Source organism: Pseudophryne corroboree, chromosome 3 (genome assembly GCF_028390025.1).
Source record: "Pseudophryne corroboree isolate aPseCor3 chromosome 3, aPseCor3.hap2, whole genome shotgun sequence".
NCBI lineage: Eukaryota > Metazoa > Chordata > Amphibia > Anura > Myobatrachidae > Pseudophryne > Pseudophryne corroboree.
The window spans coordinates 608,819,589-608,839,316 of record NC_086446.1 but is presented as its reverse complement, the minus strand read 5'-3'; the positions used below and the strand labels follow the sequence as shown (position 1 = coordinate 608,839,316).

Sequence of the window (19,728 nt, the reverse complement as noted above, 5' to 3'; positions counted from 1 at the left end):
CCCAAGCTTTTTCACATAACTCATTTAACTCATGTGAAGGGGGAAAGGTCACTTCTTGCCTTTTTCCCCCAAACATATAAACCCTCTTGTCAGGGACAGGGTTTACCTCTGAAAGGTGCAATACATCCTTCATTGCTATAATCATGTAGCGGATGGCTTTAGCCATTTTAGGCTGCAACTTTGCATCATCGCCATCGACACTGGAGTCAGAATCCGTGTCGATATCTGTGTCAACAATCTGGGATAGTGGGCGCTTCTGAGACCCTGATGGCCTCTGCGCTGTAGGATCAGGCATGGGTTGAGACCCTGACTGTCCCAAGGCTTCAGCTTTATCCAACCTTTTATGCAAGGAGTTTACATTATCATTTAACACCTTCCACATATCCATACAATCAGGTGTCGGCGCCGTCGGCGGCGACACCACATTCATCTACACCTGCTCTGCTTCCACATAGCCTTCCTCGTCAAACATGTCGACACAATCGTACCGACACACCACACACACAGGGGATGCTCTATTTGAGGACAGACCCCCCACAAGGCCTTTTGGAGAGACAGAGTGAGTATGCCAGCACACACCCCAGCGCTATATAACCCAGGAATTACACAGTAACTTAGTATTTACCCAGTAGCTGCTGTATTAGTGATTTTGCGCTAGATTTATGTGCCCCCCCTCTCTTTGCCCTCTTTCTACCGTGATTCTGCAGGGGAGAGCCTGGGGAGCTTCCTCTCAGCGGAGCTGTGGAGAGAAAATGGCGCTGGTGAGTGCTGAGGAAGAAGCCCCGCCCCCTCAGCGGTGGGCTTCTGTCCCGCGATTTTGTGTAAAAATAATGGCGGGGGCTCATGCATATATACAGTGCCCAGCTGTATATATGCTCTATTATGCCAGGAGGTACTCAATTGCTGCCCAGGGCGCCTCCCCCCCCCCTCCCTGCACCCTACAGTGACCGGAGTGTGTGGGAGCAATGGCGCACAGCTGCAGTGCTGTGCGCTACCTCATATGAAGACAGGAGTCTTCTGCCGCCGATTTTGAAGTCTTCTTGCTTCTCTCGCCAGCTTCTGCCTTCTGGCTCTGCGAGGGGGACGGCGGCACGGGATCGGACGACCAAGGGTGAGTTCCTGTGTGTGACAGGACGGTACCGTACGGAAGCACTTGCCGCTTTCGCGTCCCGTTGAATGCGCACAGATTGGAAGGTCAAGCCGCACGAGGCCAGACCACATAGGGGATTCCCGCTTACCGTCAGTAACCGCCTGTTACTGACTCCACCCACTGCATTGTGGGCGGGTTTTTGCTGCCACCACCAAACTCCTAACCTGCCGTGGCGTTTGGAACCACGGTTCTGCTCTGTATGTGCCGACGCACTGCCTTACCACACCTGTGTGGTGTTGACGAATCCCCACTAGCCACTTGCTAGGCCTCTACCGGTAGCTGGCGGAGGGCGGAACTTGGAGACGTTAGGTGCTTCCTTGGACAGCCGGAGAACGGAGCTAGGTTTGGCCTAACCCTGTTGGTCACAAGATGAAGCAGTCTTCTTGAGGCAATGATGTTTATTGCTCAATAACCTATAAAAAGGCTCCTCCCTATTGCTAGGGGCAACAGCATACAATCAGATGTTTTCAGCAGAATAAGATGGTATAACTACTCCAATGGGCCAACTGCCCTTCTTTTATCCCTCTCCAAGACCCCTTACCACAGGGGGTAAGCCCGCCCTGTGGTGCACAACCAATCAATGTTTACCCATGAGCTGTGCATGCTCTGGTCTCATGCACACCTAACATTGTTCCCTATGGACAGTGGGGAGTGGTCGGTCTCCTTGGACTCTCCCATCTGGGAGAGTCAGGATACTCCCCGGTGCCGTTCAGTCTGGCTGGGGGGAAGTTTTCCCTCCTAAACTGACTTCCAGAAACCTGCCCGGGGACCCCTCTCACTGCCTGCAGCCTGGATTTGGGCTCCAGAGCTGGGCAGCCTGGCTCCCCGGTCCAGGTTTCTTGGCACTACGGCTGATCTCCATGGAGCTCCAAGAAACCACTCAGCTTGTTTCATAGCTAAGCTGCTTCTCTCTCTCCCTGTGCCTCTTGGAAATGTGAGGCTGGATGGGAAAACATTCCGTTTTTGGGGAAAAGGTCTGGGAGAATCCATCAGCCTGCACAGCTATGGATTCCCCCCTCCTGGGACACACAATCAAGTAAGTGCAATTTATCTTTAAATACATTACATTTAAATCACACTGTACATGTTTATACATTTAAATACACTCTGTGCCTGCACAGGCTTCACATACCTAGGCACTGCATGTTTTACACAATGTCCTGTTCTGTAGCTACTGTGTACTAGCCCTAGCCCTGCAGCCTGGCTGCTAGGGCTCTCTCTCAGTGCTGGAGGTATGGGGCTGGCTTCCCCCATCCTCCAGCCTGCCTTCCTGCCTCTGGGGCTCCAGGGAGCTGGCTCTCCCTGTCCCCCCAGTGTGGCACTAACCAGTGGCCTCGCCGCACGCAGCGGCGCACCCCCCTGTACCGAAGTCCGGCGGCCCGGGACACTTGTCCCGGCCGCCGTGACCCTGGCTTGTTTCAGCGCTGAGGCGCCGGGAGCGTAGCTCCCGGACCCCAGCGCTTCACCATCCTGCTCGGCAGCCTAATGTCCCCCACACCGCTAGGGAGCCGGCTAGCCCGGTCCCCCATGAGCGGCGCTGACTGGTGGCCTCGCCGCACAGGGAGCCGGCTAACTCGGTCCTCGTGTGCGGCGCACCCCCCTTGCTGCCCGGCAGCCCGGGACGTCCGTCCCGGCTGCCGCGGCTGGCCACCTCCGACGGGCTGAGGCGCCGGGAGCAGAGCTCCCGGCCCCCAGCGGCGGCTCTCACAGAGAACACTGCAGCGGGAGCCGAGCTCCCAGCCGCAGTGCTCACCCTTCTCCCCGGCGCGCACACTCCAGTGCGCCCGGGGCTACACTGACCGCTGCCGGGAGCGGAGCTCCCGGACTCCGGCGGTCGGCGGCTGCCCTCTCCCCCGGCGCGCACACACTGCTGAGCGCGCCGGGGGCTGTCCTCCCTGCCGTGGTCTCCGGAGGGGTCCGGGACCACGGCACAGTTTAAAATACATGTTCAAACATTCAATACAACACGGCGCCTAGCGCCCCATACATTTTTAAATCTGGCGCCAAGCGCCCTTTGTCCCTTGAAATGGCGCCGGGCACTAGGGGTTAACCCCTTCAGTGCCAAGGCAGCCATTTGCCTCGTGGCTGGGGCTCTCCGGCCACACTGTGTTCGATCCCTCTGGAGCTAATGGTGTCCAGTAGCCTAAGAAGCACGACCTATCCGCAGTTAGTAGGTTTGCTTCTCTCCCCTCAGTCCCACGTAGCAGAGAGTCTGTTGCCAGAAGATCTCTCTGAAAATAAAAAACCCAACAAAATACTTTCTTATTAGCAAGCTCAGGAGAGCTCACTAAAGTGCACCCAGCTCTGTCCGGGCACAGATTCTAACTGAGGTCTGGAGGAGGGACATAGAGGGAGGAGCCAGTGCACACCAGTAGTCCTAATTCTTTCTTAGAGTGCCCTGTCTCCTGCGGAGCCCGTCTAGCCCCCATGGTCCTTACGGAGTCCCCAGCATCCACTAGGACGTTAGAGAAATCAGGCATACAGAACAACAATTACTTAAATCCCTAAAAATAGGATGTCAGTATAGGACCAAAGATGGATAAGCTTGTGCTGTTGGTATCATTAAAGTGATTGCTTAAACCACTCATAGTTCATAATATGAGGAAATATATTCTCCTAATTAACAATTTAACCAATTAATACCTTCAGAATTGTTTCAGTAGGTTCACATATATTAGTTAAATAATTGGACAGCTGTAACTTTCACAGTGTTATAAGGCAAAGTCTCCTAAACTGATGAAGTGATTAATTAGTTCCTTTAGCAGTTCATAATTTCATAAGATATTTGTACAGTTGTCACATTATTAATCTTATGCTTATTGCAATAATTTGTATTCTATAGCGACAAAAGAAAAATAGTGATAGGAATATGTAGAGATCTCTGTGCCAACGTGGGGTATCCCTTCTACTGTTACCCCATGTGCTATGGATAGCAATGAATGGATGTAATGAGAGCAGGGTACTGCCACACACTGAGATGGAAGAAAGAAAAGTATCGTCAGCTTCTGCTGTCCCCCGATGTAGCCATTTCCAATCCCTGGTGTTAATACATTGCAGTGGGAGGTTACGGTATACGGGAGATGAGAAAGCTGGCTGAAATATCCGTGATCTTAACACAGACCACTCAGCACACATCTCTCTCCCCGCTCAGCACAGCGCAATGTGTGCTGAGCGAGGGGGAGGGGCCGCTCACTTCACACAGCGCTGAAGTGAGCAACCCGCTAGATTGAGCCTGCATGCAGGCTCAATCTAGCACTGGCGATAGCGATGCGCGGCCGCTGGGGGGGAATACACACGACAGATCCGTCGTGTCGGCATGTGTGTAATAAAGTTGTACTTTCACCGTGTGCGTGTCCTGTTTTTATTTGGGTATTTTTTTGCAGTAGAACTACAGGTACCAGCGGGCCTGTTGTCCACCCGCATGCTGGTACTTGTGGTTCTCCAAGCACCAGCTTGCGGGGGAGGCTTGCTGGGACTTGTAGTCCTTCTGCAAAAAAAATAAGAATTTACTTACCGATAATTCTATTTCTCGGAGTCCGTAGTGGATGCTGGGGTTCCTGAAAGGACCATGGGGAATAGCGGCTCCGCAGGAGACAGGGCACAAAAGTAAAGCTTTCCGATCAGGTGGTGTGCACTGGCTCCTCCCCCTATGACCCTCCTCCAAGCCAGTTAGGTACTGTGCCCGGACGAGCGTACACAATAAGGGAGGAATTTTGAATCCCGGGTAAGACTCATACCAGCCACACCAATCACACCGTACAACTTGTGATCTAAACCCAGTTAACAGTATGATAACAGCGGAGCCTCTGAAAAGATGGCTCACAACAATAATAACCCGATTTTTGTAACTATGTACAAGTATTGCAGATAATCCGCACTTGGGATGGGCGCCCAGCATCCACTACGGACTCCGAGAAATAGAATTATCGGTAAGTAAATTCTTATTTTCTCTATCGTCCTAGTGGATGCTGGGGTTCCTGAAAGGACCATGGGGATTATACCAAAGCTCCCAAACGGGCGGGAGAGTGCGGATGACTCTGCAGCACCGAATGAGAGAACTCCAGGTCCTCCTTAGCCAGGGTATCAAATTTGTAGAATTTAGCAAACGTGTTTGCCCCTGACCAAGTAGCTGCTCGGCAAAGTTGTAAAGCCGAGACCCCTCGGGCAGCCGCCCAAGATGAGCCCACCTTCCTTGTGGAATGGGCATTTACATATTTTGGCTGTGGCAGGCCTGCCACAGAATGTGCAAGCTGAATTGTATTACACATCCAACTAGCAATAGTCTGCTTAGAAGCAAGAGCACCCAGTTTGTTGGGTGCATACAGGATAACAGCAAGTCAGTTTTCCTGACTCCAGCCGTCCTGGAACATATTTTCAGGGCCCTGACAACATCTAGCAACTTGGAGTCCTCCAAGTCCCTAGTAGGTGCAAGGCACCACAATAAGCTGGTTCAGGTGAAACACTGACACCACCTTAGGGAGAGAACTGGGGACGAGTCCGCAGCTCTGCCCTGTCCGAATGGACAAACAGATATGGGCTTTTTTGAGAAAAAACCACCAATTTGACACTCGCCTGGTCCAGGCCAGGGCCAAGAGCATGGTCACTTTTCATGTGAGATGCTTCAAATCCACAGATTTGACTGGTTTTAAACCAATGTGATTTGAGGAATCCCAGAACTACGTTGAGATCCCACAGTGCCACTGGAGGCACAAAAGGGGGTTGTATATGCAATACTCCCTTGACAAACTTCTGGACTTCAGGAACTGAAGCCAATTCTTTCTGGAAGAAAATCGACAGGGCCGAAATTTGAACCTTAATGGACCCCAATTTGAGGCCCATAGACACTCCTGTTTGCAGGAAATGCAGGAAATGACCGAGTTGAAATTTCTTTGTGGGGCCTTCCTGGCCTCACACCACGCAACATATTTTCGCCACATGTGGTGATAATGTTGTGCGGTCACCTCCTTTCTGGCTTTGACCAGGGTAGGAATGACCTCTTCCGGAATGCCTTTTTCCCTTAGGATCCGGCTTTCCACCGCCATGCCGACAAACGCAGCTGCGGTAAGTCTTGGAACAGACATGGTACTTGCTGAAGCAAGTCCCTTCTTAGCGGCAGAGGCCATAAGACCTCTGTAAGCATCTCTTGAAGTTCCGGGTACCAAGTCCTTCTTGGCCAATCCGGAGCCATGAGTATAGTTCTTACTCCTCTACGTCTTATAATTCTCAGCACCTTAGGTATGAGAAGCAGAGGAGGGAACACATACACCGACTGGTACACCCACGGTGTTACCAGAACGTCCACAGCTATTGCCTGAGGGTCTCTTGACCTGGCGCAATACCTGTCCCGTTTTTTGTTCAGACGGGACGCCATCATGTCCACCTTTGGTATTTCCCAACGGTTTACAATCATGTGGAAAAAACTTCCCGATGAAGTTTCCACTCTCCCGGGTGGAGGTCGTGCCTGCTGAGGAAGTCTGCTTCCCAGTTTCCATTCCCGGGATGAAACACTGCTGACAGTGCTATCACATGATTTTCCGCCCAGCGAAAAGTCCTTGCAGTTTTTGCCATTGCCCTCCTGCTTCTTGTGTCGCCCTGTCTGTTTACGTGGGCGACTGCCGTGATGTTTTTCCCACTGGATCAATACCGGCTGACCTTGAAGCAGAGGTCTTGCTAAGCTTAGAGCATTATAAATTTACCCTTAGCTCCAGTATATTTATGTGGAGAAAAGTCTCCAGACTTGATCACACTCCCTGGAAATTTTTTCCTTGTGTGACTGCTCCCCAGCCTCTCGGGCTGGGCTCCGTGGTCACCAGCATCCAATCCTGAATGCCGAATCTGCGGCCCTCTAGAAGATGAGCACTCTATAACCACCACAGGAGAGACACCCTTGTCCTTGGATATAGGGTTATCCGCTGATGCATCTGAAGATGCGATCCGGACCATTTGTCCAGCAGATCCCACTGAAAAGTTCTTGCGTGAAATCTGCCGAATGGAATTGCTTCGTAGGAAGCCACCATTTTTACCAGGACCCTTGTGCAATGATGCACTGTTTTTAGGAGGTTCCTGACTAGCTCGGATAACTCCCTGGCTTTCTCTTCCGGGAGAAACACCTTTTTCTGGACTGTGTCCAGAATCATCCCTAGGCACAGCAGACGTGTCGTCGGGATCAGCTGCGATTTTGGAATATTTAGAATCCACCCGTGCTGTTGTAGCAGTATCCGAGATAGTGCTACTCCGACCTCCAACTGTTCCCTGGACTTTGCCCTTATCAGGAGATCGTCCAAGTAAGGGATAATTAAGACGCCTTTTCTTCGAAGAAGAATCATCATTTCGGCCATTACCTTGGTAAAGACCCGGGGTGCCGTGGACAATCCAAACGGCAGCGTCTGAAACTGATAGTGACAGTTCTGCACCACGAACCTGAGGTACCCTTAGTGAGAAGGGCAAATTTGGGACATAGAGGTAAGCATCCCTGATGTCCCGGGACACTATATAGTCCCCTTCTTGCTGGTTCGTTATCACTGCTCTGAGTGACTCCATCTTGATTTGAACCTTTGTAAGTGTTCAAAAAAATTTTTAGAATAAGTCTCACCTAGTCTTCTGGCTTCAGTACCACAATATAGTGTGGAATAATACCCCTTTTCTTGTAGTAGGAGGGGTAATTTAATTATCACCTGCTGGGAATACAGCTTGTGAATTTTTTTCCCATACTGCCTCCTTGTCGGAGGGAGACCTTGGTAAAGCAGACTTCAGGAGCCTGCGAAGGGGAAACGTCTCGACATTCCAATCTGTACCCCTGGGATACTACTTGTAGGATCCAGGGGTCCTGTACGGTCTCAGCGCCATGCTGAGAACTTGTCAGAAGCGGTGGAACGCTTCTGTTCCTGGGAATGGGCTGCCTGCTGCAGTCTTCTTCCCTTTCCTCTATCCCTGGGCAGATATGATCTTATAGGGACGAAAGGACTGAGGCTGAAAAGACGGTGTCTTTTTCTGCAGAGATGTGACTTAGGGTAAAAACGGCGGATTTTCCAGCAGTTGCCGTGGCCACCAGGTCCGATGGACCGACCCCAAATAACTCCTCTTCCTTTATACGGCAATACACCTTTGTGCCGTTTGGAATCTGCATCACCTGACCACTGTCGTGTCCATAACATCTTCTGGCAGATATGGACATCGCATTTACTCTTGATGCCAGAGTGCAAATATCTGTGCATCTCGCATATATAGAAATGCATCCTTTAAATGCTCTATAGTCAATAAAATACTGTCCCTGTCAAGGGTATCAATATTTTTAGTCGGGGAATCCGACCAAGCCACCCCAGCTCTGCACATCCAGGCTGAGGCGATCGCTGGTCGCAGTATAACACCAGTATGTGTGTATATACTTTTTATGATATTTTCCAGCCTCCTGTCAGCTGGTCCTTGAGGACGGCCCTATCTATAGACGGTACCGCCACTTGTTTTGATAAGCGTGTGAGCGCCTTATCCACCCTAAGGGGTGTTTCCCAACGCGCCCTAACTTCTGGCGGGAAAGGGTATACCGCCCATAATTTTCTATCGGGGGGAACCCACGCATCATCACACACTTTATTTAATTTATCTGATTCAGGAAAAACTACGGTAGTTTTTTCACATCCCACATAATACCCTCTTTTGTGGTACTTGTAGTATCAGAAATATGTAACACCTCCTTCATTGCCCTTAACGTGTGGCCCTAATAAGGAATACGTTTGTTTATTCACCGTCGACACTGGATTCAGTGTCCCTGTCTGTGTCTGTGTCGACCGACTAAAGTAAACGGGCGTTTTAAAACCCCTGACGGTGTTTTTGAGACGTCTGGACCGGTACTAATTGTTTGTCGGCCGTCTCATGTCGTCAACCGACCTTGCAGCGTGTTGACATTATCACGTAATTTCCTAAATAAGCCATCCATTCCGGTGTCGACTCCCTAGAGAGTGACATCACCATTACAGGCAATTGCTCCGCCTCCTCACCAACATCGTCCTCATACATGTCGACACACACGTACCGACACACAGCACACACACAGGGAATGCTCTGATAGAGGACAGGACCCACTAGCCCTTTGGAGAGACAGAGGGAGAGTTTACCAGCACACACCAAAAACGCTATAATTATATAGGGACAACCTTATATAAGTGTTTTCCCTTATAGCATCTTTTTTATATATTTCTAACGCCAATTTAGTGCCCCCCCTCTCTGTTTTAACCCTGTTTCTGTAGTGCAGTGCAGGGGAGAGCCTGGGAGCCTTCCCTCCAGCCTTTCTGTGAGGGAAAATGGCGCTGTGTGCTGAGGAGATAGGCCCCGCCCCTTTTTCGGCGGCCTCGTCTCCCGCTCTTAACGGATTCTGGCAGGGGTTAAATATCTCCATATAGCCTCCGGAGGCTATATGTGAGGTATTTTTAGCCAAAATAGGTATTCATTTGCCTCCCAGGGCGCCCCCCTCCCAGCGCCCTGCACCCTCAGTGACTGCCGTGTGAAGTGTGCTGAGAGGAAAATGGCGCACAGCTGCAGTGCTGTGCGCTACCTTTAGAAGACTGAGGAGTCTTCTGCCGCCGATTCTGGACCTCTTCTTACTTCAGCATCTGCAAGGGGGCCGGCGGCAAGGCTCCGGTGACCATCCAGGCTGTACCTGTGATCGTCCCTCTGGAGCTGATGTCCAGTAGCCAAGAAGCCAATCCATCCTGCACGCAGGTGAGTTCACTTCTTCTCCCCTAAGTCCCTCGTTGCAGTGATCCTGTTGCCAGCAGGACTCACTGTAAAATAAAAAACCTAAGCTAAACTTTTCTAAGCAGCTCTTTAGGAGAGCCACCTAGATTGCACCCTTCTCGGCCGGGCACAAAAATGTAACTGGCTTGGAGGAGGGTCATAGGGGGAGGAGCCAGTGCACACCACCTGATCGGAAAGCTTTACTTTTGTGCCCTGTCTCCTGCGGAGCCGCTATTCCCCATGGTCCTTTCAGGAACCCCAGCATCCACTAGGACGATAGAGAAAACAATATTCTTTCATTTTACACATGGCTATCAGCCCCCCATCCGCAGCCCTTGGATGGGGGGGGGGGGGGCAGCCTCGGGCTTCACCCCTGGCCCTTGGGTGGCGGGCGGAGGGGGGGGACCCCTTGATTTAAGGTGTCCCCAATCCTCCAGGGTACCCTGGCCAGGGGTGACTAGTTGGAGATTTTAATGCCACGGCCGCAGGGACCGGTATAAAAGTGTCCCCCGGCTGTGGCATTATCTCTCCAGCTAGTGGAGCCCGGTGCTGGTGTTCAAAATACGGGGGACCCCTACGCTTTTTGTCCCCCGTATTTTTTGCACCAGGACCGGACGCAGAGCCCGGTGCTGGTTCTAAAAATACAGGGAATCCCCAGTCAATTTCCCCCCCCTATTTTTACAACCAGGACCGGCTCAAAGAGCCCGAGGCTGGTTATGCTTAGGAGGGGGGACCCTACGCAATTTTTTCCAGGGTTTTTTAACCATTTTTGTGCCGTCCAAAAAGTCGAATCCAGGACGCACACTACCGTCAATTGGTCCATTTTTCGACAGCGGGACTGTTGAATCCGTTTTTTATTGAATATGTCGAATTCCGGCACCCGCCGGCTGGAATTCGACGGTCGAATTAAAAAACGGGCAAAAAAAAGCTGCAGTTCGCCCGGAATTGCATATACCCCTATGTCTGGTGCAAACCCAACACATCACCCCAAGAACACCATCCCCACAGTGAAACATGGTGGTGGCAGTTGTGGGGATGTTTTTCAGCAGCAGGTACTGGTAAACTGTTTTGAGTCGAGAAAAAAGTTGGATGGTGCTAAATACAGGAATACTCTGTAGCAAAAACTGTTTCAGTCTCCCTGTGATTTGAGACTGGGACGGAGGTTCACCTTCCAGCAGGACAATGACCCGAGGCATACTGCTAAAGCAACACTTGAGTGGTTTAAGGAGAAACATTTAAAATGTGCAATGTCCCAAAAAAAGGTCTCTTTAGGCAGGAGGGTGAAATGGCAGTCGGGATAATCCGGATGAGGCAGCAAATAACACCAACGCATTTCGCTGCTCCTGGGCAGCTTTTTTTCCAGGAGCAGCGAAATGCGTTGGTGTTATTTGCTGCCTCATCCGGATTATCCCGACTGCCATTTCACCCTCCTTCTAAACTTGGACCAGGGAAACTAAAGAGACTTTTTTTTGGGATGTTGCACCTCCACATCAGGACAGGACTTCCACTTCCGTCTAAAGGCACTGTGTGACTGGTGAGGACTTTCAGAATCTAAACTAAGGTTCCGCTGCAACTTGTGAATAATTCCTCCAACGGTGAAAGTGTGGTACTACCCGTCCAGGCTAAATTGTGCCCTAAGTCCCATCACTGTTTGTTTCCTGCTCTAAACCAAGGAGGGGAGGGTGTAGATTTCAACAAACGGTGATTGTGGCAGCTTTTTTTCTCTTTTTATGTTTTTAGATTGTTTTTATTAAATATTTTAAACTGTTCATTCACTCACTCATCCATCCATCTATTGTGATTATCTAGCGCTGCTATCTTTTCGTGTACTTGTTGTGGTTGGTAGGTTTGACTAATATCTACAATTTAGCAGCTGCATTAGAAAAACTCGCCCGTATGCGCCTGAACCTACCCTTTGGGTTTTCCGGCACCGAAAAGAAAGCCTTCTTTGAATTAACCTTTTCTATGGCTCATTCACCCCAAAATAAACACAGCGCAAGTCACCTGGGGGCGGAACCAGCAGCCGCCGCAGTGTCTATTTGCCAGGTCCACGACCAGGAAGTGGAGATCCGCACAGCATCTCTGTGCACTTCTAACGTCATCGAGACCCACAAAGCAGGTGAAGTAAGGAGCGATCAGCCAGACAGCAAGTACTCTAATCAAACAGCCGCACTCACAGGAGTTTGTGACAGCAATGCAGTTACTACTGCAATGGGAGTGTGCAGCACCGGAGTCTGACCACCGGCTGCATCAGGCTCAGCCGCACTCACAGTAGTGAGAGCGGTGCAATTAACGTGTGCTGTGTAATTTGAATTGGAGTACTATTGTGTGACCACACCCCTTTTTTGGGTTCCTATTCATGTTAAGGGCACCAATGGTTCTTCTGGCACAGGGAGCCAAAATGTCTAGTTACGGATCCAACTACAGCATACCCTCCAACTGCACCTTTTTAATAGGTACAGTACCGTTTTTTTATGGTCTGTACCTATTTTTGGCTCTCCGAGCTTCCATTGAAAGTATAGGAAAAGGGGCGTGGCCACGCCTCCCTTACCCGTGGCCACGCCCCCTTTTCTCATTTGTACCGATTTTTAGGTTTTAAATGTTGGAGGGTGTGAACAGGACCCCGATAACAAAATGAAAACGCATATCCCTGTACATTGGAAGGAGGCTGCGGTGGGTCGGACTGGCTGACAGGGGAACCGCTTCCGGTCCATTTATGGCGTGGCAAAGTTTAGAGGCACCCGGTTCTCTACAATTGTACCTGCAATGCAGGTAGCGGGAGTAGGGAGCCCGGTGCTTCGAAACAGTGTCCCAGCACAGATGGACCGGAAACGGTTTCCCGGTCAGCCAGTCAGACGCTGGGAGGCTGCATGTGTCAAATTTACATTGATAGATAGATCAGTATCTAAACGTGCTCTCTAATAACAATTGTATGGACGGGGATACAAATAAAGCATATGGACGGGGATACAAATAAAGCATATGGACGGGGATACAAATAAAGCATATGGATGGGGGGAGAAGGGGGTGGATGATTGAAAACCAGTGACCCGGATGGGTGTCAGTATGGGTAGATGGAAGCAGGGGACACCCGGGGCGCCCCATAGTCGTAAACACACTTACCTGCGCCTGCATGTAGACGGAGACGCAGTCTGGCGACAGCCGGTATCTCTCCACCATCCTCACCGTCTTCACCAGGTGCTCCTCCCCGGCTGACATCTCATCCGTCTCCGTGTGATTGACCCCCAGCAGGAACTCAATGACCGCCAGACGGGCAGCCAGGAGCCGCTGCTCTTCATCCTCATCCTCCCCCTGCGTCCCCGCCTGGCTCTCCCCGCTCTCCTCCTCCGCTAGCGGGCCCAGCAGCGCCCGCATTTCCCGCAGAAGTTCCCGGGCACGGTACTTAGAGCGATAGGGCTCAGTCTCCGGGTCGGTCTTGGAGTCCAGCTCGGAGGCGGTGCGCGCCCGCTTGTAGGTATCGCACGCCGTCTGCCAGTCTCCGGCCATGTTGCTGTTTGCTGCTGCTTAGTTCTTACACCTCGGCGGAGTCCGCGGAATACGGCAGCAGGGAGGCGGCTGTCGCAATATCTGCCTGGTTCTCAGGGAAGATTAGGGATGGCTGTCGACGTTGTTACCATCGATAGTGATATGTGGCCATCGTATCTGGTTTCCGCCCATCGATTAGGATGGTAGGGCTGAACCCATTTGACATCGACCATAATCCATCGATATTTTTATTCATTTCAGACAGGGTATCGATGTCGATGGCCATCCCTACTTCCCATAATGGTGACATTATACAGCGATTTCCAGGGACATTGTGCTGCTGCTGAGCCTGTGCATACATATAGGCACATCTGTATTGACATTGTATATCCCCACCATGTCATGGTTGCTGAATAGTTTTTAAGATTTTTTTTTTAAGTGCTGTTTGATAAATGGCAAGTGTATGGAGTAAGAATAGATTAAAAAAAAGTTCTATAAAACGTGCTCAAGAGGAATTGTATCCAGCAGATGGTCAGTATTGCAAAATTGTGAAATTTCCTGGGACACATAAGACATACCTCCCAACATGACCCTCTCCAGGAGGGACACAATGCTCTGCTTCTGGACTTTTCTCTTAATTTATGATTGCCGGCACCTGTTTTGAACAAGTTAATGGATAAGGAAGGTATTTCAGCACAGGTGATAGCAAATCATAAATTAAGAAGGAAGTCCAGAAACAGAGCATTCTGTCCCTCCTGGAGAGGGTCATGTTGGGAGGTATGCATAAGGAACACCGCTTTAAAATCTGGTACTGGCCATAGAATTAGCAGCATTCAGAGGAAGGTTGCGCACAACTACAAAGAGATCGCCCCTGTCCACACATACCTGCCGCCCAGGAGCGCATCCAGGAGCTATACCCCTGAGCCTGAACACATCAATAAAAAGGTAAATTATGCAAAAATAACCTCTTATCACTAGCTTGTCCTCAGATGCCACAATCGAAGACAGCTAGGTCATGGCGGGTGTACAGTTCGGTCACTCAGGGTAAATACAAAATACCTTTGCCACCACCAAAGAAGTTACAGGAGTCTTTTGTTTCTGCACACAAATATTAATATTTCACACTCATTTACATATAGGTACTTAGCTTTTGACCTCACAGGCTCACGAGTTCGACAAGAGACTCAGAGAGTACGCTAGAGCAGTGGTTCTCCAACTCGGTCCTCAGGACCCCACACAGTACATATTTTGCAGGTAACCCAGGAATTGCACAGGTGTATTCATTATTCACCGGTGGAGCAAATTATTTCACTTGTGATTCTGTGAGGAGACCTGCAAAACATGCACTGTGTGGGGTCCTGAGGACAGAGTTTGAGGACCTGTGCGCTAGAGTAAAGAATATTTTAATCCAAAAAATATTTCCAAGATTTCTTCATTACAGAAAAATAATATTACAAAATACAGGCAACAGATTATATTGCATTGGTTTCAGAAAGAAAATAGGGGAAAAAAACAAGGAAACAAGATTCAAGGTTGCTTATGTAAAGATACCGGGGGTAAATTTACTAAGCTTCTAAAAATGAAAAGTGGGGATGTTGCCCATAGCAACCAATCAGATTCTATCATTTCTCTATTGCACTCTAGAAAATGATGGACAGAATCTGGTTGGTTGCTATAGGCAACATCACCACTTTTAATTTTTAGAAGCTTTAGTAAATATGGCCCCTCGTTTCTTGCCGTGGGAGAGATCATAGAATAAGGGTGCACTCCTCAGTAATATTTGACTTCTATCCAGGTAGTGAACATAATATTATGTGGTCCTTATCTAAGGCTGTTGAAGGCCTACAGGACATCTGTTGAAACAGAAGAGTCTGTGCCCCTCCCCAGTAGACCTTGGGGAAGTATTTTGAACATGGCCATGTTAAAAAAAATAACAAAGGACAGGGACACCATCGGTGTGCAGGCACCAGGTAGTACAAGTAGGAATGACTAATCAGCTGTCCATTATCGATCTCTCGGATTGATATGGGAGAGCCATGTTATTTAATACAAAAAAATATTGTGAAAATAATATTGAGCTTTCTCGCAATTGATATTTTAGCACATGTGCTGTTTGTGTAGCCTTTAAATCATGCATGCGCAAAAAAAAAAAAAAGCTGAAATATGCACAGGGGAGGGGGTGACTAGGAACAGGCAAATTTATCGCTGCACAGCATCAGGCGTTTTGGATCAATTCTATCAATACATTGTGCCTTGTGAATGGATCCAAAACCACAATGTACTGGGAGATGAACAGCCATCTTTCAGAAATATCAGAGATTGCTGGCCATCCCTACCGGTAAGGAGCCTCAGCCACAATGATCCTAACCGTGAGCTACTTCTGATTCTGTGAAACAGAATCAGTTTGCAGCCAGGACCAACCACAACCTCATGGCCAGATTGAAGTGGAGGTACGTGTCCTGGGGGCCTAGGTCTATCGGGCCCTTCTCTGTGTAACACGAATATTTATTATTATATCTGTTAGCCTTAAATTAATATATTTAATTGATAGTATTAGAACGAATGTGTTGTTCATTTTACAATCCATTATGACTGATGTTCATATAAACAAATATTGTGTTAAGAGAAATTGTATATTAACTAATAGGTGTAAATATATGAAATATATATATATATATATATATATATATATATGTAGTATTGGTAAATAAGTGGAGCAGTTGTGCCATCTATTGTGACAATGGTCAGCTGCCATACTTGCTTTATTATAGGTTATTGTGTGTACCTCAGGGTGAGCTCGAGACATTGTGTATAGCAATAGCCTGCAGGGTAGTAAAGGCGGCAAACAGGGTCCCTAGCCTTGATCGCGTGCTGCGGGAGCAACAACCTCCAGGGCGGGAAGAGTGGGTCCACGAGCCGGGTTGAGGACTGACCGCGAGCGGCTGAAGGAGGCATACACTGGTTGGCGGTGACTGAGGATGGGGGACCAATGGAGGATGGCTGCGCAGCGCGAGTCAACCTGGCTGTGAGTATAAAGATAGCTCACCTGCGCTGGGGAAGGGAGTTGCTGATCCCCCTGTGAGTGCACACGTCGGAGCCCAGGGCGCTGCGGTGAGCGGCAGCGGTGAGGGCTCAGGCGCTGTGGCCGGAACAGGGCAGTCCAGGTGGCATAGAGCGGAGGCCGCTGTAAAGAAGTACCTGGCTGGGAGCTACGAGTGCCGGGCGGACGGGCGCTGGTGGTGGTGAGGCGAGGTTGACGGTCCCCTCCGGACGATCGGCGGCAGAGAGCGGTGTAGCCGGTGTGAGAACTCTGGTGGCCGGTGACAGCTGGGACAGCGGAGGAAGTGGCCAGCGCTATAGCAAGGCGGGCTTTGATGACAGCCACCTCTCCTTTCAGTTAGAGGAGGAGTCCCCAGTAAGCGGTGGGGGAGTGCCTGATGAGCTGGCGGAACAGAGGGTCGGGAGAGCATCATACCGCAGCGCTGACCAGTCGTGAGGGGCTGTAAGTGAAAACTACCACCTACACTGCATTTAACACATGATACTGCAGATGTTTGAATACACCTAGCTATGAAGCTTAGACTACTATCTTAAACTGTAAATATATAATAAGCAGTCTCCTCAGTAACTGTAATTTGGAAAATGCACCGTGGAGTAGTGTAATAATATAGAAGACCTGGATAATTTAGGAAAATAGGATTTTGGTACTTACCAGGTAAATCCTTTTCTTTGAATCCATAGGGGGCACTGGAGTACTCTTGGGATATGGACGGCCTCCACAGGAAGTAGGCACTGAATAAATTAATTTTGAAACTACACCTCCCCTCCATATCCCCGAGTACCTCAGTGTTTTTTACTGAGCCGAACAGGAGCGATAGAGAGGTTGACAGTGTAGAATTACATATAACATAACGGACAACAATAAAGTTGACACAACATTACTGACAACTAAACAGTTGACACCATAACCGATTAGAACTTGTTAATCTGAACCAGTCGGTGAAAATGTGTTACCCTAAGATCTACTGAACCTACCCCAAACCAGGTAAACTGCTCTGGGTGGGCATCCAGTGCCCCCTATGGATTCAAAGAAAAAATTTTACCTGGTAAGTACCAAAATCCTATTTTCTTTTTCATCCACTAGGGGTCACTGGAGTACTCTTGGGACGTACCAAAGTTTCCCCCGTGGGCGGGAGAGCTGTTTGGCACCTGTAACACTAGGCGGCCAAAGCTAGATGCTGATGCCGCCAACGCATCAAACTTATAGAGGCACACAAACGTGTGCACCGAAGACCATGTAGCCGCCCGGCAAAGCTGTGTCGTAGAAGCTCCACGACTCGCTGCCCATGATGTTCCCACAGCCCGTGTGGAATGAGCTGTTACTGATGTAGGCGGCTGTAACCTAGCATGAAGGTAAGCCTGACGTATGGTCAGTTTAATCCAACTGGATAAGGTCTGCCTAGAAGCTGGCCAACTCATCTTGGCAGCATCACAGAGAGCAAACAACGTATCCGTCTTACGAACGGTCGACGTTCGGGATACATAAATGCGTAATGCGCGTACCACATCCAACCTACCAGAGTCTCCTGTAACACAGGAACTACTATTGGTTGATTGATGTGAAAAGATGACACTACCTTTGGTAGAAAAGCGGAATTCGTCCGGAGTTCCGCTCTGTCATCATAAAACACTAAACACAGTGGCTTGCACGACAAAGCACCCAAATCTGAAACACACCTTGCTGACGCTAAGGCTAAAAGAAAAATTGTTTTCCCAATTGAGAAATTTAATATCCACTTGTTGTAAGGGTTCATAATAAAAAGACTAAGAAATCTAAAAACCAGATTCAAGTCTTATGGCGCAGTAGGTGGAGTGAATGGAGGCTGAACTCTGAGGACACCCTGCATAAAGGTGTGAACCGACGGCAATAGAGCCCATCTACTATGAAAATAAATGGACAACGCCGATATCTGCACTTTAAGTGTGGATAAACTCAGACCTCTATCTAACCCCATCTGTAGAAATAACAAAAGACGGGATAACTTAAAAGATGATGTCGGAAACTTCCGCGCTTCACACCAACCTACATAGGCACGCCAAATTCTGTAATAATGAGCTGCCGTAACCGGCTTCCTAGCTCGTAACATGGTTGGTATAACCGATTCTGGAATGCCCTCTCTTCTTACGAGGGCTGTCTCAACAGCCACCCCGTCAAACGCGGCCGCGCTAAATCGGGGTAAAGGAACGGACCCTGTTGTAACAGATCCGGACGTAATGGGAGTGGCCGAGGCCAAAGAAGCGCCACTAGTATAATTGTGACGGACTCTCCTTTGATCCGTTTTAGCCACAGAGGGAGCAGTGGAAACGGTGGAAACAGATACACGAGACTGTATGGCCACATGATTGTGAGAGCATCCACCGCCTTTGGATCTCTCGTTCTGGACACGACCTGGGGCGTTTGATGATTGTGGCGAGATGCCATCAGGTCCACCTGCGGGTAACTCCATTTCTGGACCAGCATGTGAAATACTTCTGGATTTTATGCCCATTCTCCTGGATGAAAATTCAGACGGCTGAGATAATCCGCCTCCCAGTTGTCCACTCCCGGAATGACTACTGCCGACAATATCATTTGGTGATACTCGGCCCAATAGAGGATTGAAGCTACTTCCCGCATTGCCATACGGCTTTTCGTTCCTTCTTGTTTGTTGATGTATGCGACCGCCGTCGCATTGTCTGACTGCACCTGAACAGCCTGAGCCTGCAGCCTGTGCACTGCTTGTCGTAGCGCATTGTAAATTGCCCGGAGTTCCAGGACATTTATAGACAGCAATCTTTCGTGAACCGCCCAGAGACCCTGGAGCTGATAATTTTGAACTACAGCTCCCCAACCTCTGAGACTCGCGTCCGCCGTGAGAATTATCCAATTCCAGGCACCGAACCGTTTCCCTGCGGTTAGATTCTGTACTTTGAGCCACCAGAGTAGAGACACTCTGGCCCTTGGAGACAACCTCACCCTGCGGTAAATCTGCAGATGCGAGCCCGACCACTGTGCGAGCACATCCAATTGAAAAGGACGTGAGTGAAGTCCTCCGAACTGAAGCGCTTCGAAAGCCACCACTATTGTGTCTAATAGGCGAATGCACAAATGAACCGAGACTGTGCGTGGCTTGAGCACTAACTGTACCAGATGACGAATGACCTGTACTTTCTGTTTGGGTAGGTAAATTCTTTGATTTACTGTATCGAGAATCATGCTTAGGAATTGAAGTCGTTGAGACGGAATCATTCAGGAATTCGCGTAGACAATGGTAGGAAATCAGATTTTCCCTCCCACTTGGTCTGCGATCTATCTCGTTTGG

At 49.4% G+C, this 19,728-nt stretch overlaps 1 protein-coding gene across 2 annotated transcripts in view; it reads right to left on the bottom strand.

Annotated features, from left to right (window-relative positions):
• The window catches only part of KIFBP (kinesin family binding protein), a 51,741-nt gene extending 38,163 nt beyond the window's left edge, over nt 1-13,578 (bottom strand). The window contains exon 1 of one of the 2 annotated variants that reach the window (XM_063961571.1): nt 13,004-13,578. In XM_063961571.1, the coding sequence (XP_063817641.1) occupies nt 13,004-13,387 (384 nt within the window). In that variant the 5' untranslated portion in view covers nt 13,388-13,578. The remainder of the gene's footprint in view (nt 1-13,003) is intronic. The other variant, XM_063961572.1, reaches the window with a different exon arrangement.
• Between the last annotated feature and the right edge of the window lie 6,150 nt (nt 13,579-19,728).